Source organism: Antedon mediterranea, chromosome 10 (genome assembly GCF_964355755.1).
Source record: "Antedon mediterranea chromosome 10, ecAntMedi1.1, whole genome shotgun sequence".
Lineage (NCBI taxonomy): Eukaryota > Metazoa > Echinodermata > Crinoidea > Comatulida > Antedonidae > Antedon > Antedon mediterranea.
Window position 1 is genome coordinate 20,430,665 of NC_092679.1, and position 27,385 is coordinate 20,458,049.

At 32.6% G+C, this 27,385-nt stretch overlaps 2 protein-coding genes across 2 annotated transcripts; one reads left to right on the forward strand and one right to left on the reverse strand.

Moving 5' to 3' along the window:
* The first annotated feature begins 376 nt into the window (after positions 1-376).
* On the forward strand, positions 377-7,262 carry LOC140060584 (N-alpha-acetyltransferase 40-like). The gene is made up of 8 exons (XM_072106863.1): positions 377-498; positions 1,328-1,372; positions 1,823-1,926; positions 2,298-2,393; positions 2,905-3,063; positions 3,395-3,478; positions 3,731-3,808; positions 4,170-7,262. The coding sequence occupies exons 1-8, from the start codon at positions 493-495 to the stop codon at positions 4,348-4,350; spliced, it is 753 nt and encodes a 250-aa protein (XP_071962964.1). The 5' UTR covers positions 377-492; the 3' UTR covers positions 4,351-7,262.
* A 3,496-nt stretch (positions 7,263-10,758) lies between these two features.
* On the reverse strand, positions 10,759-23,030 carry LOC140061305 (protein numb homolog). The gene is made up of 6 exons (XM_072107814.1): positions 23,016-23,030; positions 21,947-22,087; positions 20,836-21,034; positions 19,470-19,676; positions 17,888-18,079; positions 10,759-14,605 (listed from the first exon to the last, which is right to left on the reverse strand). Exons 1-6 carry the CDS (start codon positions 23,028-23,030, stop codon positions 14,163-14,165), a joined length of 1,197 nt encoding a protein of 398 aa, XP_071963915.1. The 3' UTR covers positions 10,759-14,162.
* Between the last annotated feature and the right edge of the window lie 4,355 nt (positions 23,031-27,385).

Consider the following 27,385-nt stretch of genomic DNA (forward strand, 5'->3'; position numbering starts at 1 on the left):
TGATAATTATTAATTTTTTGAAGATATGATTCCTGAATATTCCTATGATAGAAGTTTCACTTTGCGCCTATTTTTAAATGTTTACTAGTTTAAACTGGGATTATATTAATCTCCATATATATTAACAAATGTTGAATCGGGTTTGTGGTTTAGGCTGAAAGTATTTCAGTTTAGTAGAAAATAAATGGTATCCGACTTTTTGACATTCGTAATAGTGTTTTGTAACAAATTAATAGTGAAATAAAATAATAATTGTAGAAAATAAATGCTGTACTTTTTGTTTGTTTTTGAAGAGCGCCCTCTACATATCAAATCACATTTCGCGGGGTTTTTTTTTCCCAATGAATGATTGATGTTGTGAGGAGAGATGAGCAGCTTTTGTATGTCACGTACACCACAATTTCTCGTGCTGTAAAAATCTTTTGTTTTGTTTTTCCGCAGACATTAAAAACCACAGAACAACTTGTTTACTTTCACATTTAATATATAATCATGGGTGTAAGTATAAACGGATACAAAATGTTTAAAACACATAGAAGAATAAAGATGAGAGTGTTCGTGCTGTTGTTTTAGTGGGTAGTGTAGGCTCGTGTGTGTGGTGAATGAGTTCTTCCTTCTCGAGCTCAATGAAAGCAGCAGTTGGGCTGCTACTGCCTGCTGGCGGTTTGAAATTGGTGATAGGCTACTACCTAGGCCTAGCCTTAAGCCTTTATTCACTCCATGAAGCTATCATTAGCTAACACTTCCTAGGCCTAGTCCTAGGTCAGTCGATATGTGCAACAAGTTTTTAAAAATTTTATTTTTTAGGGTATTTTAAATAATAAATGAACCATGCATAGAATATAATTATAAATACTACTACTAGGCCTAGGCCTAATAATAGTTTTCTTTTGGCAAAAAACCCGATTTTCAATTTTAGTATTTCCTATTGCCCCGGCACTGTTGATTTGGTCAATAGTCAATATTTTATGTGGATGCTATCGGCGCGGTTGTTTCTATCTGTACAATTAACCATGCATCGTGTTGTTTTCCTATTGAAAGGTCGGCAATGCGCTTTTATTCTGCTGTCTATTGACATGGAGATCTATGCGCAAGGTGATAGGCGCCATGTTATAAGTAACAATACATATATTTGCTCATCTGTAAAAAGGCAAATTTGTAAGTTGTTGCCGCATTGTGATCATGTGACCATTGACGCATTAATGACCATTCATCAAAAGTATAATATGGTTATTGCTAATAAAATTATATTAATTATTATAAATAATTAATATAAATAATAGGTATTGATAAAATAAATATTATATATTCAATTTTTCTTGTATAGCGAAAATCAAAACAAGGCAAAGAGAAGAAGATGAAACGAAAAGAGGTACAGTGAAAAAGAATTTAATACTACGGCTATTAACCATTTTTGCAGCTCATTATGTAATGTAGAATAATTCATATAACCTCTGTCTACACTGTCAAACTTTATGATGATGATGTCATATCACTACCATATTTCAGCATACTGTATCACTACCAAATTTAGGCAAATCAAACTAGTTTGATAGTGTAGACAGAGCTTAAGGTTTCTGGCAGAAAAGGAAAATGTGCAGTACTGTAGATAACAACAAAGATACCCTCTCCCACAATTCTGGTCATTTTGATACCTCATTATGTATGTATGAATGCATTAACACAAATTTGTACTAAACTCTCTCTCTTATTATATAGATGACAGACTCTAATAATGAATGTTGTAACCAAAAACTCTCTTCTTTGTTAACTGCTGTAACAGTTATTGTTTTAAAATGTGTGCAATTTTTATTGTATTAAGGAGCAAGCCCGTTATGCTAGCTCCATGTTGGTAGTTGAAGCGGCCAATGCTCTTGAAGATCCCATGGCAGAGCTGAAAGCTTTTAAGAATTACGAAAGAAATGGGTAGGTATTTGTTACTTGTGGCCCAACTTGAAAGGGTACAATATAGAGGCACAGTACAGCATGCCTGTAGTATACAAATTATTTATGTTTATGAGTTGCGAGAACATTTGAAAAATGTATTGCTGTATTTTTAACGAGGCGGAGATGAGTTAAATCATTGACAAATGCCAGGCCGAGAAGCTAGGTTATTAAAAAAAAGCAATGTTCCAAGTTTCGATGATGCCTTATTAACCAATCAAATTGCAAGAATACAATCAGGTGTGTTATAAAAAATAATATATTTATATGCATGATATATAGATTATATTCACTTTTTCAAAGATAATAGTATTTCTAGCTGTTCAATAGTACACATTTTTTAATTTTTCCAGGTTGTCATTGGTATTAGAGGTCCAAAAGGTATCAAACCTTGACAAGAACACAGTTGATTGGGCGTTTTCAGTGCTAAAGGCAAATATGGAAGCATTGTAAGTTGATACACCAAACTGTCTATTTCTAACTGAATTTAGGCTGTAATTAATTCACACTATGTAGTTCGTAAGTGGTACTTAATGGTTGTTATAATAAGTATATATTGAAAACAAATTTTGCAATTACATTGGACCAAACAAAGTGTCACATAGATGTGTTTACTGAATGGGGCTTGGCCGTAGTCGTAAAACATATTATGGCCCTTAACCACCTACTCATCTCGAAAGATGTACTAGGTTCTTTAAGGTGCATATTAGCTAGATGTGTACATTGGACCTACGGTTTATAGTCCTTATCTGAGAAGGCTGACTCGTTCTATCACCAGAACCATAGAGCGAGTGAAACTCGAACCCTTGCCAATGTTATGGCTATGTAATTACGGTTTCACTGTCTTACGCTGCTCGGCCTCTCACCCAACCTATGCTGCATTGGGCTCCAACCCTAGAAATTAGCACAAGTTTGTGGTCTAGTGATCTGTAGGTTGTGAGTTATCTATTTTTTTTACAGGTATGAAAAGAGTCAAGGTGGATGGAGGGAACGCGATAAACGAGAAGAAATAACACACGAGAAATCATGGTTCTTGCTGGCCAAGAATTTAGACGGCGATTATGTCGGATTTTCACATTTCAGATTTGATATGGACTTTGATGAAGAAGTGTTATATTGGTACATTCTGTTTAGATATCAATTTTTTTTTAAGTTGAATAAAACCAAATTATACACTTGTGTCTGATATACCACAGTTTTTAAATCAAGGCATCTGATTGGATAGGAAACTGCAGTGGCTAGTTTAAACTTGCATACAAAGCCACCTTACAGTATTTAGCATGGTGGGCCAAAGGACACCTACGGTCTTTCACGGTTCAGCGCACAACACAGTGACTACCACCAGTTTAACCGACTGCGCTATATGTTGCTTTTAGGTCATAGGTCAAAATATAGCCTAAATGATCAGTAATATAAACATTTATTAACTTTTATTTGTTTTTTTTTTCAGTTATGAAATTCAACTAGAAAGAAAAGTACAGCGCAAAGGGTTAGGAAAATTTATGATGCAAATTCTAGAGCTGATGGCTAATAAGTATGTTTTTATTTTCATGTATAGATGAATTTTTATTTATTTCTTATTTATCTCTTCTTTATACTGTCAAAGACTGTCCTCCCAGAGGATCCAGTATATAGAAAAGCTGTTACAAAGTACACAAATTACAAGATAAAAACAACCCACCAGCAACCCCTAACATGTGCCACTAATTCCAAATAATACTACATTATATATGCATTATATTTCCAAAAATGCTAATTTAAGTAAAAATGTTTTCTTTCTTATTAGAACTAAAATGTCGAAAGTAGTATTAACTGTATTCAAAGAAAACAGAGTTGCAAATAAATTCTACTTGGAGACTTTGAAGTAAGTGTTTTTTTATAAATAGTACCTCTATAGAGGTGACACCCCTGTTCAGGGGACGCATTCTCATGAAACGAACAAGTGGAAATTCTTTTACCAACCGGTAAAGTGCGCCATCTAAAACTGCACTGCTCCCCCAGCCAAAATCTGAGCTCTTATTTTTTTTTTCATACGCATCCAACAGCGAGTAACTCGCCAATAACAGGATGGATAAACTATTTATAATTTATCATGCTTCTAGAAGATGTATTACAAAAAACATAATTTTGGTATTCATTGAATGGAGATAATGATTTTATTTTAAAACATTGGTTAATATCTAGGATTTATTTCCAATATCTATATCGTCTTTTTGTTATATTAGATATGCTGTGGATGAAACATCTCCGAGTGTATTTGACCCAATGAGCCCTGACCTGTACGACTACGAGATTTTGAGTAAGAAGACCTTGCACAAGAAACTTGCCGAAAAAGAAGCACATAGTCATGGTGGTGGGTGTTGTAGTGGGCCACATCACCACCACCACTCGGTACCAGCTCACTAGAAACCACACCCATGATGTCGGGTGTCATTGTGGGCCACACCACCAACATCACCACTCGGTACCAGCTCACAAAGAACCGCACACTCCACCTATGATGGTTTGGATCACTAAAAAACACACTCATGTCAGCCGTAGTGTATCGCATCATCACAATTCAGTACCTGCTCTCCAAGAACCACACCCATGTTGTCAGGCATCATTGTGGGTCACATAAAAACCACCATTCGCCATTAGTACCTGCTCTCCTAGAAACACATCCATGATGTTGGGCGTCGTGGGTCACATAAACATCACCATTCACCATTAGTACCTGCTCTCCAAGAACCACACCCATGATGTTGGCTGTCATGGATATCTTCACCAAGCACCATTTAGTATCTTGTAACTAAAAACCACACCAAAAATGTTGGCTGTTCATGTAGTGGATATCACTAGGCACCATTTAGTATCTGGTCACTAATAGCCACACCCATGATGTTGATGTACCTTCTCACTAAGAACTGCAGCCACACCTGTTGAGTCACTAAGAACTGAACATGCACCATCCATGGTGGCTGGTGATGTTGCTGACCACATCGCCACCAGTTTTCCGTAATATCTCACTAAATACCTCTTACACACCCCTGATACTTTAAGCTATCATGTTTTTTTGGACGACTGACATGTAAAGTTGTAACTATTACTAATCTTACATTGACTGGCTTAAACTAGAGGACTTACTATCAATTTAACTTGCCATTTTTAATAGTATAACAATTACTGGAAAACTGCCACAAAATAAGCATCAGGTACATTAATAAGATATTCAATTAATTAATTAACTTATATAAGATTTTCTTTGCAGAATTAAAACAGAAAAAGTTTTTAATCACATTTTGTAGTAGGGTAATTGTAATTTATAATCATCGCTTTCACTTCTCATTTATATATGTAAATACATAACGATAGTTTGCCTTTACAGCAAATAAAGGGTGAGGGGGGTTAATTTCTTAAAGCCTATTGAAAAAAATAAGCTTTCCACTGCCGTCTATTAGTATTTTTAAGCAAACAAATTAACTTGTTTATAAGCTTTGATGCAAGGCCACGTAAAAAAAAGTTGTTGATTATCCTTAAAAAAAGTTGGGAGGGAGGTGATTTGTTTAGGCACCATTAGGCAACAAGGGACAAAATGATTGGTATGTTTTGTGTGCCATATGTTCCTTCTTGTTCAAATGTTTAAAACAACATAACAAGGGTACACTTTTCTATTCAATTCTCATTGAAATGGAGCTTGATTAATTTCTGACATAATTTTTTTTTCATGGCCTATTAAAATGATGTTAATAACAATATCAAAACAAAACATCATTTTATTAGGCCAAAGTTAGGCAGGTAGTAATGTTACAGATTCTAGACAACTTTGCTGGAAATATTCTAATCGACTTGCATGAACTGTTGGGGTTTTGTAACAAGTTTTTCAATGTTGGATGAGATTGTTTAAGGAATTTTGTAGTCGGAAGACGTGACTGTCGACACGGTCAACCATGCATCGTAATTACTAATTTCTATTGGCAAGGTAGACTACGTCAAATTAAAAATTCTATTGGCACGGCCAACTGTGCATCGTAATTAATAGTTTCTATCGGCAAGGTTGAATATGATGGATTTAAAGATACTATTGGCACGGTCAACCATGCATCATAATTTACTAGTTTCTATCGTTAAGGTTGAATATGATTGATTTAAAGATACTATTGGCACGGTCAACCATGCATCGTAATTTACTAGTTTCTATCGTTAAGGTTGAATATGATTGATTTAAAGATACTATTGGCACGGTCAACCATGCATCGTAATTTACTAGTTTCTATCGTTAAGGTTGAATATGATTGATTTAAAGATACTATTGGCACGGTCAACCATGCATCGTAATTTACTAGTTTCTATCGTTAAGGTTGAATATGATTGATTTAAAGATACTATTGGCACGGTCAACCATGCATCGTAATTTACTAGTTTCTATCGGCAAAGTTGAATATGATTGATTTAAAGATACTATTGGCACGGTCAACCATGCATCGTAATTTACTAGTTTCTATCGTTAAGGTTGAATATGATTGATTTAAAGATACTATTGGCACGGTCAACCATGCATCGTAATTTACTAGTTTCTATCGTTAAGGTTGAATATGATTGATTTAAAGATACTATTGGCACGGTCAACCATGCATCGTAATTTACTAGTTTCTATCGGCAAAGTTGAATATGATTGATTTAAAGATACTATTGGCACGGTCAACCATGCATCGTAATTTACAAGTTTCTATCGGCAAAGTTGAATATGATTGATTTAAAGATACTATTGGCACGGTCAACCATGCATCGTAATTTACTAGTTTCTATCGTTAAGGGTGACTATGTCGAATTTAAAGATACTATTGGCACAGTTGGCCTATAAGACTGCAGAATTAGGAGCAATAGAAAACAAGGCATTAGACACACGGTTGACTGTGCCTATAGATTTTATAACTTTATTTACACTCACTCTTAACTGACAATAGCCTCATCCAACATTGAAGCAAATGAATTAAGACAGAAGAAGATGCATATAATCTCTTAGTCATGTTTTTAAAACATTTTATGTAACCTATTTATAGTCATTTAGAAGCTAACAATTAAGGGCCCACAACAATACAAACACAAAGAGCACAAAACATTTATAAAAAGTCTCAATTGTAAATAAACCAGACTGATAAAAAGAAATGGAAATGGCAACTTTATCTATTAATTTAATCTTTTTTTTATAAAGCATACATTAATTTTTGTTCGCATACAATATATACATATGGTAGGCATATTCATCCAAAATAGTTAGTATTCTATTATAAGTTATGAGGAGGTTTCTTGATTAAATAGTAGTTTTTCGTACGCCACTTCTGAGATTTTCTAAAATGTACATTATAATCAGGTGTCAAATTTCGACCCTTACTATGGCTCTATAAGATGATGATAACACAATATATGTGCATATATGGTAATATTGCATAAATATCGAATTTTAAAAAGTGGATATTTACAGGGAAATTTTCGAAAAATGGGCAAATTTCGACCCTTTTATTTTTTGACATAAAAAAACCATTTATGTCAAAAGTGGTTACTATTGCACAATTGACATGCGCAGAACGCATTATTCGACTCTGCGCATGTTTATTATGCTATAGTAACCATTTATGTCAAAAAATAAAAGGGTCGAAAATTGGCCTTTTTTCGAAAATTTCAATGTACTATAGTACAGGGATTTTTTTTTAAAATGGTCAATTTTCGACCTTTTTATTTTTCGATAAAACTGGTTACTATAGCACAATTGACATGCGCAGAACCCATTATTCGACTCTGCGCATGTTTATTATGCTATAGTAACCATTTATGTCAAAAGTGGTTACTATTGCACAATTGACATGCGCAGAACGCATTATTCGACTCTGCGCATGTTTATTATGCTATAGTAACCATTTATGTCAAAAAATAAAAGGGTCGAAAATTGGCCTTTTTTCGAAAATTTCACTGTACTATATATAGTACAGGGATTTTTTCAAAAAATGATCAATTTTCGACCTTTTTATTTTTCGATAAAACTGGTTACTATAGTACAATTGACATGCGCAGAACCCATTATTCGACTCTGCGCATGTTTATTATGCTATAGTAACCATTTATGTCAAAAGTGGTTACTATTGCACAATTGACTTGCGCAGTACGCATTATTCGACTCTGCGCATGTTTATTATGCTATACTAACCATTTATGTCAAAAAATAAAAGGGTCGAAAATTGGCCTTTTTTCGAAAATTTCAATGTACTATAGTACAGGGATTTTTTCAAAAAATGGTCAATTTTCGACCTTTTTATTTTTCGATAAAACTGGTTACTATAGCACAATTGACATGCGCAGAACCCATTATTTGACTCTGCGCATGTTTATTATCCTATAGTAACCATTTATGTCAAAAGTGGTTACTATTGCACAATTGACATGCGCAGAACGCATTATTCGACTCTGCGCATGTTTATTATGCTATAGTAACCATTTATGTCAAAAAAGGTTACTATAGCACAATTGACATGCGCAGAACCCATTATTCGACTCTGCGCATGTTTATTATGCTATAGTAACCATTTATGTCAAAAGTGGTTACTATAGCACAATTGACATGCGCAGAACCCATTATTTGACTCTGCGCATGTTTATTATGCTATAGTAACCATTTATGTCAAAAGTGGTTACTATAGCACAATTGACATGCGCAGAACCCATTATTTGACTCTGCGCATGTTTATTATGCTATAGTAACCATTTATGTCAAAAGTGGTTACTATAGCACAATTGACATGCGCAGAACCCATTATTCGACTCTGCGCATGTTTATTATGCTATAGTAACCATTTATGTAAAAAAATAAAAGGGTCGAAAATTGGCCATTTTTCGAAAATTTACCTGTACTATAGTACAGGAATTTTTTCAAAAAATGGTCAATTTTCTACATTTTTATTTGTCGATAAAACTGGTTACTATAGCACAATTGACATGCACAGAACCCATTATTCGATTCTGCGCATGTTTATTATGCTATAGTAACCATTTATGTCAAAAGTAGTTACTATTGCACAATTGACATGCGCAGAACCCATTATTCGACTCTGCTCATGTTTATTATGCTATAGTAACCATTTATGTCAAAAGTGGTTACTATTGCACAATTGACATGCGCAGAACGCATTATTCGACTCTGCTCATGTTTATTATGCTATAGTAACCATTTATGTCAAAAGTGGTTACTATTGCACAATTGACATGCGCAGAACGCATTATTCGACTCTGCGCATGTTTATTATGCTATAGTAACCATTTATGTCAAAAAATAAAAGGGTAAAAAATTGATCATTTTTCGAAAATTTCACTGTACTATAGTACAGGGATTTCTTTAAAAAATGGTCAATTTTCGACCTTTTTATTTTTCGATAAAACTGGTTACTATAGGACAATTGACATGTGCAGAAACCATTATTTGACTCTGCACATGTTTATTATGCTATAGTAACCATTTATGTCAAAAGTGGTTACTATTGCACAACTGACATGCGCAGAACCAATTATTCGACTCTGCGCATGTTTATTATGCTATAGTAACCATTTATGTCAAAAAATAAAAGGGTCGAAAATCGGCCATTTTTCGAAATTTCCCTGTACTATAGTACAGGAATTTTTTCAAAAAATGGTCAATTTTCTACATTTTTATTTTTCGATAAAACTGGTTACTATAGCACAATTGACATGCGCCGAACCCATTATTTGACTCTGCGCATGTTTATTATCCTATAGTAACCATTTATGTCAAAAGTGGTTACTAATTCACAATTGACATGCGCAGAACCCATTATTCGACTCTGCGCATGTTTATTATGATATAGTAACCATTTATGTCAAAAAATAAAAGGGTCCAAAATTTGCCATTTCCCTATACTAATAGTACAGGAAAAGTTTCGAAAAATGGGAAAATTTCGACCCTTTTTTTTGTTGACATAACTAGTTACTATGGCTCTATAAGATGATAACACAATATATGTGCATATATGGCAATATATTATCGCATAATTATCGAATTTAAAAACTTTGTAACATGACCACAGTGCTCATTTTGCCATATTTGCTTTAACTAATATGCATGAGTGTCATTGGGATTGCTGGGGTTACAAAGAGACCCCCTATTTAAACACCCTTTTTCATGGGTCCTATTCTAAGGCGATATTGGGAGTAAAACGTATTAAGGTGAAACACATTCTTACTTCAATGCAATAAAGTTTCATGTACTTTCATAATATGTTATTAAAAATAAAATTATTTTTCATTCTAATAAATGTTTTGAATTCGTTTCTTGTTCTGTTTTCTATATTATATTTGTTGTGTTAATAAGTTTATATTGAGGCAGTTTTAACTTGACTTGATTTTTTCTATCTACCCTGGCTATGCTGCTCTTTGATTTATATAAATATATACGATCACAAAATAGTTATATGAGGTTAGTACAGATAATATAATTTAAAATAATAAATAATTAAGGAATGCAATCGTAATATTTGTCTTTTTTTATTTGTTTGTATCCAGTACACTAATGATGCAATAAAAATGCTGAATAATTGCCAGACAGCAAATAATTACATTGTTGAATACAAATAATTTCAATTTGGTGATTATTAATGATTAACCTGGCAACTTGATCAAGTAAAATGGACCCCTAATTATACCACATTATTTACAAGAATTAAAAAAGGTATTCAAGGTGAGAGAAAAATAAGAAGCTACAAGAAATTAATAAAATTATTCATCGTCATAAAGAACAAACGCAATCCATACAGTACATACAGTATTATAATACACCTGTTGTGCAGTTTAAACATTAAAACCCGAATAACATATTTCTAACTACCTAACTCGTTATCATTATCAATAACTCATTTCTGTAGGCCCCAATCTCAATAATTATCTCAAGACAAAGATGTACAAGCCTGGTTTTGCAGACAAATATCTAAAGCTCAGTCTACACTATCAAATTAGTTTGACAAAAAAAAGTGTGATGTGCCCAAATATGGTAGTGATATACCCAAATATGGTAGTGATATGACATAATCATGTCTATATATGGACACATCACATTTTTTTGTCACATAAAGTTTGATAGTGTAGACAGAGCTTAAGAGTAGAATCCCTATTAAGGGGACATCTTTTGCCCCCCCCCACCACATTGTCCTCCTAATAAGGGTGTCTCCTGAGCAGGAGTTGGTCGTTGGTTGGCAACATATATATTTCCCCTATAAAATTAAAACAATAATTGTATTTTGCTTCTATGATGCGAATAAATTTATAGAGAACGACAAAAAATAAAATTAGATTGTAATATGGCCTTACATAACAATAACGGAAAAGCATAATACAGAAGCCAAACCAAATAGAATTTCATAAATATTAAAAATAACTAGAATTTTGATTACAAATTGCAAACCCATCATGGGAAACCAAACTAAAATATATTCATAGTTTTGTATCAAATTTGATTTATTTAAAAATATTTAAATAAAACATCCTGAAAATAATTTTAAAATGGTGCAAAATGAAAGGTTAGTCTTAAATAAAAAAAACAAATAAAGAAAGCTTTAAAATTCTGTGCAGTTCATCTGTGAAGTATTTGATTCTGTTACAGAAAAGAGAAATTTCTTTCCGTTTTTAGAAAAGGAAAAAAAAAATGCTGGATGAAAAAACTCATTAATGTCAACGTATCCAATTTAATGGTAAATACTAATATATGAAGAAATTTCTAATTTTATTTTTTTATTACACCTGACGTAAAACATAATAAATGTTTATAGGCATTGTCATGACAACACAGTGAAAAGCAAATTGATTTACAGTGCATTTAAAATACAAAAAACAACACTACAGCAATATATAAAAATTACATTGTATAGACATAGGTAGAAGAACTACACGTACACACATGTAACAGCTGTTACACTTATCCATGGGTAAAAAGAAAATGACACATATGTGTAGAAATCTATTACACGTACACACGTGTATAAGCCGTTACACATAGCCATGGTGAAAGGCAAATTATATTACACATGTGTAGAAACCTATTACACGTACATACGTGTATAAGCTGTTACACATACCCATGGTGAAAGGCAAATTATATTACACATGTGTAGAAAGCTATTACACGTACATACGTGTATAAGCTGTTACACATACCCATGGTGAAAGGCAAATTATATTACACATGTGTAGAAAGCTATTACACGTACATACGTGTAAAAGCCTACAGTACCACTTGTGTCGAAATTGGTACACACACTCGCAAATGAAAGAAAAATTATACATACACATGTGTAAAAAAAGCACATTACACATGCATACATGTAAAAATTATTACATACACCAACGATTGTCGTCAAGACAATGAAACAATATTTTGCCAACACTTCCAAGCCATGTGCTCATACCACGTAAAAACGTGCCCTTTACATAGCATGGGCATATAATTGAGTCACTAAACTAAATGCATCATGTGCTTATAACTGAGTCAGTATATGCCAATCACTCTAAAACTCTGTCTACACAATCAAACTACGTGACAAAAAATGTGATGTGCCCATATATGGGCATGATGATGTCATATCACTACCATATTTGAGAATACAACTACCATATTTGGGCACATCACACACATTTTAGTCATAGTTTGATAGTGTGGACAGAGCTTTAGATACATATCGTGGTTAATCAGTTACTGTACAAACAAAATACAATGTTGAGAGCTAATTATGAATATCTTGCAATCAAAACGTTTCAACTTAATTACGTTTAACTATTAAAATACCTTTAAAAAGAACAACATGCATATTTAATATATATAAAATATAATTTTACTTCTCGCTGCCATTTTAATGAAGATCAATACATAATATTTTAAAATCAACTTTTTTTTATGAGTATTTTACTCTTATACATTAAAAATACAAACCTAAACGACAGGAAAACGTGTCGCGACAAACATTTGTCATTAACGTCCGTGTGTACAGTGGTTACAAAACTATGTTATTATTATTATGAATTCATGTGGCGTCACTCTGGAATGTAGTTTCAGAATTAATAGTAGATTCTACTTTGTCGTTTAAACTGTACAATTACAAAATGAGGAAAATCTGTATTTGCCCAGCAAAACTTTTTCCCGAAAACATGCTTTTTACAAATTCTACAGGTCATGTATAAATGAATATTGTGACGGCGATCGATGTGCGTGATTCATTGTCCTAAAGGTCGTGTCAAATGAAAACTTAGAACAAATCAGCATAAGACATAAGTTTGTTGTTCAAAATTTGTTTACCTGATTTCTGGTTAGACGATACTTTTAAAATACCTAATAATAATAATTTAATAAATGGCATGCTGCTGGTTCATCAATTTCATATCTAGGTTGAAAAACTAAAACAATGTTAGATTTGCCTCCACAAAATTAATTTTTGTCATAATTTCAACTGCATGATTTAATCTGTAGTTCTTTATTAATATAACCATGGATGTATTTATACCGCCATGATATAACTTCATTCAAAAGTTTTTCTAATTTCAACTGCAAGATTTGTAACTATAAGGGACTGTGTAAAACTCATTCTACTGCAGGTACTGCAGTATACTACATTTTGTTACTGTTTATTGCAGTGACTGCTTATAAACCTCCATATTACTGTTTGTACTTAAATTAATTAAATTAGCATGATGGTTTTTAAAATCTTGAATTTAAAAAAAGAAAATGGTTCAAATTATTTTATTGAATACATTTTATAAAAAAACAAAATAAGAATATTCAAGGTTAGATACGCACATTAGAAAAAATTGTCAAACATTTTCAAAAAGTTGAAAATTCATAAAAAGTGTCTTTGATTATTTCAATGATTATTATGCATTTAAACATTTTGAAAGTTTTGTAATTTAACCATTACTGCTATCAAGGTAGTCATAGTTCACCTCTGACCTCTAAGGTCACATAATTAAACACTTCCTGACCCACTATCAAATTAAGTCAAAAACTTGTACTGAATTTGTATTTTTTACAATAAATTTTACACACAGGAGAATTTTACAATTTTTTAAGGCTGTACATCTTTGTAAAATTCAGTTCAAAATTGCTAAAAACAAGATACACCACAATATAACAATATTCAAAATAGTTTCTTTGTTTTCTTATCTAAAAATTACGGTTAGAAAGGTTTTTCAGATCATAGATTCACTTCAAACGTTTTTACAGCATTTGCGAATGGGTTATTTGCGTTCTCACTGGTTTGTTTGGTGTCGTCGCCGAATGCTTCCCACCGGGCTTCAAAGTTCTCTGGTTGCGGCGCCGGTTTCATTGCCGGTAAACTGTTTGACATATCGTTCGTCCAATTCCCGCCGAGCCCGTTCTGCTGCACTCGGTTTGCGTCCGCACCCGTGCTGTTTGCATTGTTGTAATTAGGCGGTACCGTTGAGTGCACTTGGGCTGCAACCACCGTGTTCCCCGTGGCCGGGTTGTGTCCGTTCATGTGTCCGTTTCCTTCTTGTCCGAGAAACGGATTGTTCGACTTGTGAACGGGCATGTTTATTGTTTTCTGTGTTTCGGTTTCTTTCGCCCATGGATTTGTTTGTCTGATTGGTGTGGCGGTTGGTTGCAGTTGTACATGAGCTGTAAATAAACGATCATATCAACTTTAATTCAAATATAATGTAACAGACACGTTTTCACCACAGAAATTAGCATACTTTACTAATTTTAACAATAAATTTTTATCTGTTTTTGCATTCAACTTTGTGAATATCGAAACTTTATGTGACAATTTTTTTTACATTACACAGACGAGTGGTAAGTGGAAAACTTCGTACCTTGTCCCACATAGAATTTGTATCTATCGCGTCCGCTCCGTTTGTTTAAATGGTCATAAGGAATAACATAGATTATATATTTTTATTTACCTTTGCCGCTTATCTGTGTGAATTGGCCTTTAAACAAATTGTTTATCACCCTTTACGCTTTCTCAACTACTAATTTCTCATCAACCAAATTTACTGTATGTGAAGTATGGAAACTTTTAATAATTAAATTCTAGTATAATCCAACACCCAAATTTTCCACTCAGATACCCTGCGACTTCTGTACATACCTGGCCATACAGTAGGTTTTAATTTAAAATATTGGCACGAAAATAATTTATTGCTTTCACTTTTAAAACACAAAAAATAGTAATGACATATTTTTTAAACAATTCGTCATATTATTTACAATTGTAAACTTTAATTTTGTTCAGGAACAGAGTAGCTCAAGGCTGCCTAGAGGAAATCAACCATGACCTGCGACATATTAATTTTCTTGGCCATTAATAACTCTAGCAATAGCATATCACTAGCAGTAATTTAAACAGCTGCCTTTATTGAAATTTGCAAAAGGATTTATTAAATATGTGAGTTGGTAAGCTGATATTGGCCGCAAATAGCACAGGAATGTTGTATGATTTTTACTATTGGAATTTTAAAAGAAGAAAAAAATATCTTAAAATTTCCTGGTTTTGTGTATAGCAAATAAATCAGAAACTGAGCTATGCTTGGCAAACTGCAGTGAACCAGATAGAATTTAAGAGGGTGTGATATTTAATGTTTTGGCCCATATTGAAAATCTCTAAAATCAATATGCATGGTTTGTCAGTGCTGTATTTAATTACCCAAAACAATTATATAACTTGCAAAAACTTATATACCTTTACAAACAAGCATACATATACAAACATAGCAAATTAACAACATTTTATTTGAATAAACGTCTCCCTCAAATAAATGCCCCCATAGCTGAACATCATTTGGAATAAACCATGGAGTAAAGAATAAACGCCCCCTCACATACATTTATATACAATATTGATTTCGATTTGTTGAAGAATTCATTCAATTCCATGATCTACAATTAACCAAGTATTTCCATACAATTTTTACTGTATTTTTATCACTTCTTGATATTAATTGTGTTTTTTCCTTTTTCATATCCAGGAGGTATTTATTTGATTATACACGATACCATATTACACCCAAAAAAATAAACACTTCCCCCGAATAAACGCCTCCCTTTAATAAATTCCCCTAAAAACCCTCTTGAACTATAAACGCTCCAGGTTTTTATTCGAAACGGTAACAGCATTTTGCCAAGTAAATACAATTTGTATTGTAGGCTATTAATACACCCCCACAGAATATTTTCCATGAAAGACAATTACACATCCTGTGCATCTTCCTCCCAACACCCCTTCCCCCTCCCCTTTTAACACCCACACACATAACCATCATCTTCATTCATCATTTTTGGGTTACTTTTAGCACATAAATATATTCTTTTTTAGAAACATTTCTATTAGGTGGCATTATCATTATTATTTCAGCCTTATAAACTTTCTTTAGTTGGTAGAGACGAGACAAGGACATGATGTAAAGAGCCTATGGTAATGATGATGATGTTACTATATTTTTATAAAACAGTATTAAGCCAAATTTACACAGACGAGCGGTAATTGTAAGCAGAAAACCGCATGGCTTGTCCCGCATAGAATCTGTATCTATATCCTGAGCATAAACCGTCCGTCCGCATTGTGTGCAAATCGTAAGGAATAACATAGATTCTATATTTGTTATTCGTTACAACTCGTCTGTGTAAATTGGCCTTTATGGAGGATGTGTAAAAATAAACATCCTCTTGTATTGAAAGACCTCTATGTGATAACACTTTGCGTTAATTAGGCAATTTGTCTCAAATGCTCAAAGAGATTGACAAACAAAAGCTATTTGTGTTAAACTGTAATGTTATTATGATAGCTGCCTTGAACATATAAATAGATCCTACAGTCGTGTAATTATAAAACGCAAACTTGAAATGACGTAGGCTTTAAAATTTGTTTATAATCATTTGAAATCTCATATTTATTTTGAAAATCGTTTTAAACTTAAAATAGATTCTGCAGTCACATAATTCTAAAAGGAAAATTTGAAATGACGTTTGAAAACCATTTTAAACTTAAAATAGATCCTACAGTCACATAATTCTAACATGAAAATTTGAAATGATATAGGCTTTAAAATTTGATTATAATCATTTGAATACAGAAATATTATATTCATTTTGAAAACCGTTTTAAACTTTACGCAACTGTTTCAGCATAAAGGTATACTGTATGTCTGCTGGGATTTTTATTTTACTGCATTATTGAAGAGACCGTAAACGAGAGAGACGCATAAGTATTGCTGTGAAATATCGATTACAGACTTAACTGGTAATAAAACAAGAGTATAAATAATGCAGAAGCCTTAATAAAATAATGGCGTGTGACACAACTGTGAAAAATACATTTTAAAATGTGCAGTGCAGACAAGTATCTGAAGTAACTATAACACTAAAAGCAGTGTATGTTTAAACAGGGTCAATTTCTGTTTCAGCAGTGGAGTAACTATTCTGTTCAAAATGTATTCGTACAATGCTTGCATATTAACAAATTTAATCAATGATCTTAGGCCACACAATGTTCCAACCCAACCACTGTTTCTTATGTAGCCCCTTAATGAAGTCAGCAACCTGTGCTGATATAGACATATATATAACATAAAGGCCAATTTACACAGACGAGCGCTAACGGTAATAAAAATATAGAATCTATGTTATTCCACGTGGAACAAATGGGTGGTTTCTACTCAGGATACATACAGATACTATCTGAGACAAGCTATGTGGTTTTCCTCTTACCTTTACTGCTCGCCTAAATTTATTAAAAGTGTTATAAATATACCGATTCTTAGTGTATATTATTAAGTGTATCACACATGTGTGCAGTATCATGGAAAGTTACATTAAAAGTTAGATATATGGTCTATGATATAATGTAACATGTGAATTTGGGAATTTTTGGTTTTCTTTTACCTATAAACGGTTACTTACCTTGCGGCAGAGGCCTATTATTTTGGACCAACGGTGTGGAAGACAATGGCTGGTTCTCTGGTTGTTCCTGTATTAGCTGGAATAGCCCCTGGCTCAGTTCCTGACACATGCCAGCTATGTCTGTTTGTCCACCCTCAACTTCATGCTCGGCAACTTCTTTCTGTTCGTGTGTTGGGCTGTGAATTGGTGATACTGAGAAAGAGCAATTTGCATTACAAGAACAATGGTTAATTTGCATAAAAATAACAATGATTAATTTGCATAAAAAGAGCAATGATTACTTTGCATAAAAAGAGCAATGATAAATTTGCATAAAAAGGTGAAAAAAATAACAATCATTGAAGAAAGAGAATTAGAAAAGAAACTGTTCGAATGGCACAACACAGCAGCTTATATTGTAACTTATAGTGCCACAGTTACTGGTATCGTATGTCTACATTACAGGTGTTTATTGCATCAGTATATTTTCATTTTATAATGTTAATATTATCATCACAAAAAGCTTTTAATAAATTTATTCGCTTCAACCAATTGGAAGAAACATTCTTTTTATGGTAGCACTAAATCATCCATTTATAAAACATACATACTAGATTATGCCAATATATTCACTATCCCTCCTTTGGGGACAAAGACACCTTTATTTAAGGGACACCTCCATTCAAGGGACATCCCTATTCAAGGAACACCCTTATTCAAAGGACACCTCTATTCAAGGGACACCTCTATTCAGGAGACACCCCTATTCAAGGGACACTTATATTCAAAGGACACCTCTATTCAAGGGACACCACTATTCAAGGGACACCTCTCTTAAATGGACACCTCTATTCAAAGGACACATCTATTCAATGGATACCTCTCTTAAATGGACACCTCTATTCAAAGGACACATCTATTCAAAGGACACATCTATTCAATGGACACATCTATACAAGGGACACCTCTATTCAAAGGACACCTCTATTCAAAGGACACCACTATTGAATGGACACCTCTATTCAAAGGACACCTCTATTCAAAGGACACCTCTATTCAAAGGACACCTCTATTCAAAGGACACCACTATTGAATGGACACCTCTATTCAAAGGACACCTCTATTCAAAGGACACCACTATTGAATGGACACCTCTATTCAAAGGACACCTCTATTCAATGGACACTTCTATTCAAGGAACACCTCTATTCAAAGGACATCTCTATTCAAAGGACACCTCTATTCAAGGGGGGATCTCTATTCAGGGGACACCTCTATTCAAAGGACACCTCTATTCAAGAGGGGATCTCTATTCAGGGGACACCTCTATTCAGGGGACACCTCTATTCAAGGGGGGATCTCTATTCAAGGGGGGATCTCTATTCAGGGGACACCTCTATTCAGGGGACACCTCTATTCAGGAGACACCCAATTAATAAGGGAAACCCTTTTACAGGGACACTACTTAGTACTATTCTGTGAATCAAACGATTCAGGGGACACTCCTATTTAGAGGACATTTCGTTGAGACCCAAAAGGTATCCCATTAATATAGATTCTACTATAGCGTGCAACATATAGTATACCATAACAAAATACTCACATTCAGTGTGTGTGTGCAACGACTGCTGCTGCCTTTGCAACGTTGAGGGCAGTTCGTTCAATCGTAACGATAAATTCCGTTTGAAGGGTGACTGGGTGTCCAATGCCGGAAATAAACGACATGACCCTTGGCGTTGAAGTAACGAGTCTGGCGCGTGGCGTCGAGGAATGGCGTAAGGATTTACCGACGCACCACCAGGTTGTGTCTCTGAAATTAGACCATTTATTGTTAAAAAAAGACCATACAGTATTATATATATTATATATAAAAATAAACATAAATAAATAAGACCATATTATTGTTAAAAATGGACATAACTAAATTAATATGGGTAGTTTTTAGCTAATAGTAATAGTGTCTGGACGATGTAGCCTATATTAGAAACTAGACAGGTTGTTTACAGTCTGGATGACATAGCCTATTGAACCCAAAACACTATTGTTTAATAATGATCCTATAATTGGCTATACCATTAAATTTTAAGGCGTAATTCTTTCCCCATGGGATAGATTAAGCTATTCAGTTTCAGGTAAACACAATGATTAATACATCAACTTCATTATGAAAAATACATTCACAAGGAGAGATACAGTAGTGACTCAAGGTAGATAAGACAAGATAATGTAGGTCGAAGACGCATCAAACTTGTACTTTTTTTTAATGTATTTATGAAACGTGACTGATTGATAGACAATAATATTCTCAAAATGTTATTATCTAAAAAAAATTATGTACAATATTTAGGTACTGTACATATAGAGCAATTTCCTTGCTTTACAGTATGATATAAACAAAATAGAGGAGGGGGGAAAAAAAGAAGGTAGATTTTCCAAGAACTGCTACTGTACCATTTGTGGAGAGGGAGATTCAATCTTGCTCTTCGATGAGAAAAGGATATTGTTGGTTTATCCAGAAAAGCTAGGCACGAAATAGACAATTCTTTTAAATATACTGTATAAATGGGTGCAAATGTATGCATGTTATTTGCATTTTATAATTTTGATCTGTTCTATCAAAGTATGTACTTGTCTCACAAACTATAGAAACAGCTAAATCTGAATTTCAAATTTTGTGCAACCTTACTGTATTCAAATAACTTTCATTATTTCTATGAGAAATTTATGCAAATTTCTGTTTATTGTTACACTTGAGCTTTCAGTAATGGTAATCTCTGAGGTCAAAGGTCAAAGTTCATATATTCTGTCCCTGTCCCATTAAGCCTGGATAAGGATATACTGTACTGTATCATGACATGGTAACATTTGTTGTTGCATTGGTCGACACCACTTTTACAGTAATGGTGGTTAGCTGCCATTTGTTAAACAGCGCCCTCTGGAATCACCCCAATTGTGGTATTATACCATACCTCCATTTTCTTTGTTTCTCTCTTCTTCCGCTTCTGCAAGTTGTTCCGTCATCGTCGCCTGCCGGAATGATCCCTGTCGTGTGAAAGTTGTTTTGTTGACGTCAAATTCTATTTTGACCCCGCATAGTTTGTCCCGTTGCTGTTTTCTTTCTAAACAAGCTGCAAACGCACAACCAACAGCATGGCTAAGTCTTTCCCCCTAAAAAAAAAAAAAATATGTAGAACATTAAAGGGACAGAGACCCAACAAAGTGACTCTTAGAGGTGTCCCCTTGATAGGGGTTGGCTGTAGTGTTAAAACATATTGCCCCACGCTCTTCCATGAGAAAGTGTCCAGTTAATAGGGTGTTCTCTGAATGTCCTAAAAAGAGGGTTTACTTAATTTATGATAAAGAATCTTATTAAAATGTTTTATTACAGGCATGTTTTGCAAATTTTGAGAATCCATTCCATCTTAAGAATCAACAAATCTGATTTCTTAAATAGAATTATTTATTAAGAACGCATCGCTAGCTCACATTAGTACGATATTAATGGCAGCATATGCATAGTCAACTCATACAAACAGCGTCATAGGGACGTAATTTATTATGTTTGTATTTTACAGTGCATATTGTATATTATATCTACCTCTTGTGTGCATCCCGTTTATGCTCCTTGGAGGAAAAAATGGATATTTGCATAATTAAAGTATATTTCAGCCTAGTATGAATGCAAAACCTGAGGAGTTCAAGATTTATCTGAAGAGCCAACTTCTCTCAATCCGTCTAGGTTTGATTAAATTCCTAACTCTTTTGCGCATTGGTTTAGCCGTAGCCTATTACTAGTTTGAAATATACAAAATTATATACTGCACCTATACTTACTAAATATTGTATAGGTTTTGTGTTGTTAAAATGTCACTAGCCCATCATTTGTTACTAGCCCATCATTTGTTACTAGCCCATTGGGGATAACAGAATTGCTAGCCCAGAGTATTTTACGATATGGAATTAAGTAGTAATTAACGAAGTCTGGATATCTAGACAAATGGCATTCCATACATACAGTATGCATTCAGAAATTCATAAGTAAAAAAAAACTATTTTCTTCATTGCAACATTTTCACTCACTGGATCTCGTAAAGATTGAAAACAATGACACAACCATCTTCTTGTGGTACCATCTCGACAGATGTAGGAGAAGCCCTTGTCATGGTTACGGTCTGGTGCACAAAATGATACCTTTTCAATCGTTTGGTCTACAAGAAGGCCCTACAAAGACAAAGAAAGTAATTATATATAATTATATATTACTATACTTATAGTATAGCTGTTTTTAGTTTTCTCTTTTTGTTCAATATTTGATTGATTGATTAATTGATATTTATTTTTATTAAAGATATATTGTCGCCCTGAAAAAATATTTTTGTGAAATGTTTTCTAATTGAGTCTGTAATTTTAATATTCCAATAATTTTAATTAATTAATAGGCATTCACTTTTTTATTTTCAAAATTATTTACCTGAAGAAGGTACAGTACTGAACATCAAAATATAAATATTCCATTAAAAAAAATGTATTCATTGACAATATTTATATAATAATTAATTAGTGCCTGTAATATAATGTTTTTCTTTAGCCCGCCTTTTGTCAAAACCTAATTTTATAAACTGAATATTATAATTATATTATTTTGGCAATTATCTTGACAATAAAGACATGTAGAAATTTACATAACAATACAATAACAATATATTCATATGCAGGATATTGTATACTGTATAAATAGGAGATTATAATATCAAATGCTAATTAAAATGATATTGAAGATTTAATAAAAAGTAAATTTATACAATGTCGAAAGCTGACACTACTGTAGGCTGGTAATATTAAGCAATATGTAGCATTTATCAATAAAATTGTATACAGTAATAAAATTAATTATGCAAAATTGTGTTTATTCTCATATGTAAGTTGTAGATTAAAATTATAAAAATGAGATTGAACATTATTGTCAATGTTTTCTACAAACTACAGAAAATTCGGTCCAGTTATTGACGCATGGAAATGGATTAAACACTACGGAAACATAAACTAAGCAAAATTATAATTTGGTTCAAATTTATGAGAAACGCCTGATAACTTGAAACGTCCCAGTAATAAAAAGGATAAATTTACAATAGGATTATCAATACAGTACATGATTTATTCTCATCTCTATATGGATTAATTTATGTCATGACTTACAGTATTCTCATCTCTATAATGGATTAATTTATGTCATGACTAATAATCCCATAGGCTATAATGGATTAATTATGTCATGAATTATTCTCATCTCTATAAAGGATTAATTTATGTCATGACTTTAATCCCGTCTCTATAATGGATTAATTTATGTCATGACTTATTCTCATTTATATAATGGATAACTCTATGTCATGACTTATTCTCATCCATGTAATGGATGGCCACAACCAGTCAATCATAATAATTTTAATCATCTTTATTTCGGTAATGAAAAAACTTGTTCTTCTGCGTTCTTCCTGTTCCTCGACAAAGCCATAAAATAAGTAATTTGTAAAGCATCATGGATTAATTTTGAAAGTGGTAACAGGTTTTAATCTTAAAACATTTCAATCTAAATTTAAAAGATAATCCAGGTTTTTAAAATGATTATGGAAATACGTTAATTAATTAAAAACATCAGACTTTCAGATGAAAATGACTTTGTTTAAATCAGTTGAAATTGAAAAAAGGTCAAACACCAAGATACATTTCATTATTATATGTATAAAATGTCCAATTTTAATGAAAATTGCAAAGAAAATATTTATAAAATGTTTTTTTTACTACAGTACAGCATTAGAATTATTCTTTCTTCTATGATTAATATTAAAAAAGTGTAATTTAGAATATTTCAATAAACCATGCATTGTTTTTTTAAACAAATAGTATTATTAAAATGTTTTTTGTAAGTATTTACATTTTTTCCAATGTATTTTATATGTATTATTTTCTTGTCATGAAAGACAATTTTTGAAAATGTTTTATATGTAAACATTTTTTTTTTTTATCTACAGTAAATTACTGTTTAGTCATTGTTTTATTTATTCCATGTTTTAATTTAATTATTATGCAAAACATTTTTTTTTATTTGAAAAAAAAACCGATGGTTTATTGTAGATTTGAATGTATATTCCATTTAGTAAATCTTGACCCTTGTACATATAGACATTTAAACGTAAAGGATATACAAATATCTTTTACGTACCAAAGCTAAAAGGCTATTAGTGATAAATTGGCTTCATCCATTTAAAAGCATTAATACAGTATATTTCTTACATAATGCCAGATTTAATGTCATAGGGTATGGGAGGTTAAGGTATCTTTTGTAGTGTGGTAATGTAGCGTTATCATAGCTTCAGGGAAGATGTATGATAACGGAGGGATTTGAAAGGAGGAAAGAAAGGTGGGTGGGGGAGGGGGTTTGGGCAAGATGTCTATGTACAAAGTATCTTAAAAATCAGGATGCTTAGTTCTCGAATAGGATGGGAGGGACGGAACAGAAAAGGAATGTTATTGGTACGGAGAAGAAAAGAAAAGAAGGAGAAGAAAGAAGGAGAAGAAAGAAGGAGAAGAAAAGAAGAAGAAAAGAAAGAAGAAAAGAAGAAGAAAAGATGAAAAGAAGGAAACGAAAAAAAAGAAGAAAAGAAGAAAAGAAGGAGAAGAAAAGAATAAGAAAAGATGATAAGAAGGATAAGGAAAGAAGGAGAAGAAAAGAATAAGAAAAGATGATAAGAAGGATAAGGAAAGAAGGAGAAGAAAAGAATAAGAAAAGAATAAGAAAAGAAGAAGAAGAAAGAAGAAGAAAAGAAGGAGAAGAAAAGAAGAAGAAAAGAAGAAGAAAAGAAGATAAGAAGGATAAGGAAAAAAGAAAAGAAGGAGAAGAAAAGAAATTAATAAAAGAAGAAAAAAAAGCAAACAATTATCTTTAAAACAGTATAAAGAACAAGGAAGGGATAACATCCTCTACAGTAATTACCTTTTTATCATCCTTATTAGTACTGTGTAACTATCGTTTAATTAATCCTTTACTATATTGGTTGGTAATTTTTGTTAATGTAATTTTATTTCTAAGCTCACTCTGAGGTATTATATCCACGCCTCATAAAATATGATATCTGAGTAATATACAATAATAAAGGAACAAATCAAGATAACTAAATGTCAGCAAGATAGTGAATTATTGATAGATTATATTTTGACAGGTTGATGAGAGGAATTGAAAGAAGGAATTTAAAGTAATACAGAATGATAAAGTATAATGACAAATTACATTAGATAAATAATAGTTCAAACCTTAGCGTCTTCTTCCACAACTCTTAGACTGTCCGATGCAACCCATAAGATTGCCCGTACTTTCTTTTTTCCATTCTGCAAGAAAAATGTTGAATTAAACAAAGTTAAAGATCTATTGTCCCCTAAAAATATTTTTTTTATATGCCGTTTTGAAAAAAAAATAATCAGGAAGTCAATGGGTTTTTGGTTAAATTTAACTGTTTATTTTGTCTTTTTATAAGGGAAATCATTATTTTGTCCCAACTTTTAGTCACATGCAAACGCGACTCTACAGCTCACTATACAGTAATATGTCGGTCAGTTGGTAAACACTAATTTAAATTTGCGCATGTGACTGCAGCCATGTACAGTATATGGCCAGGTTTTCTATGGAAGTGGATTCTGCAACTAAACTGCAAAATGTTAGTAAAAAAGTATATATTAAAAATCTGATCTTTTATATGAAACATTAATATTTCTAGTATTCCGACTAAAATCACAAAGTTATGAATCATAACTAGAAATCATTACTGTATATTAAAACTATAACAATTATTATACTAATAATAATGAAGAAGATCATCCCTGAAAGAAGAATACACAGTAATTAAACTAATAATGCATATTTTATGAGAAGTCCCCTTTTATGGTAAATTTGCTCATTCAACAGATTTCCATTGAAAATGGTAAAATTACAGATTTGTATCCTATTTCAAAGGTAGGCCTACAAACTGAAGTTATTGAGGAAATCAATAAGTTGAATTGACAACAGAATTGTTGGTAGTGCAATAGAATACTGTACTGTAAAAGAAACATGTTGTATGTTTACTACTTTAGTCATGGTTCACACCAGAATACTAACAAACTTGCACTGCATTTAAAGTACATTATTATTATAGTTATTTATATAACTTTTTTTCCCAGCTATAAAAAAATATAAATCTTATATATTCAAGCTTATAAAAAACTTAGAATTTAAATTGTATTTGTAAATAATGTCCTTTCTATATTCTACTACAATTATTAAAATCTTCAAATACTTTCAATCAGTAAAGTGGGAGAAACTAATGCATGGCAATTGAAAAAAATCAACCAATCAAATTGTAAGGATCTACTTACTGTAAATGATTTTCTAATTTCATCTCTCATCACATCATCATACAGTATACCAATATGGTAAGATTTTTTCATCATTCTCACATCATTAACTCATACATCAATTCCATCATACTGCATACCACAATATAGTATTAGTATTATTATCTTGTCTTTCTCATTATCACCTCTCTACAGTATTATCATCCTCTTAGTCTTATATCAATCAATACAATGGCATCATCATTTAAAAACTCATCTTTCTCCTCATCACTACAATTCTAAACTCATCTTCATTCACTATATGACAGTATCAACACCTTTTTGATTTACAGTAACATTATCAAATAGTTAATTAACATATTTTACATATTTTTGTCAGATGTGACTTGTTGCTGTAGGCATGATATTATCACTGAAACATGTCAACAGACCAGATTGAACTTTTGACCACATCATATATTAACTTGATCATCAGTGAGGCATATCATTATAATCATGTCATACTGTTTGTTTTAAAAGCAGTACTAAAATATAAATTGCCTAATTAGCATCTTTATTCATTAGTCCTATAGGATCAAAGGAGAAGAGAGAAAAGTTGAGGAATGAGGAGAAAGGGAGACTAGATATGAAATTGGGAGTGGTTGTTTGATGCTCTAAATGTATATGCTACAGGTATGAGCGCTTACTGGCTAGACTCAGGGGGTCCCAGAGCTCAAGGGACGCCAGAGCATGAGCAGTCCCATGCAACTACCAGCGTTGGAGTGCTAAAACAGGGACCTTTGTTACGTCACTGATAGTAGTCATATTAAGCGTATGAGAATACGGTGTCTCACAGGTCTGGCATAGGTTTGGAATGAATATAGCGACACTATTGTAAGTGTATACTGCCAGCATGAAAAACCAGAGCCTTGTATGTAGTACAAAATGTTTGAGTTATGACTCACGGTTTTGGTGAATGTATAAATACTCATTTAATGTCTCTCAAAATAATTCTGGGACAACATTACATAAGTCAAAGAGCGACACTGTTCAAAGTATTGTAGCCCAACCCCAAGTACATGTAGACAAAATCCCTTCTACTGTAAATCGCTATGGCACGTTCAATAATAGAAAATTAATCTCTCTCCTAAG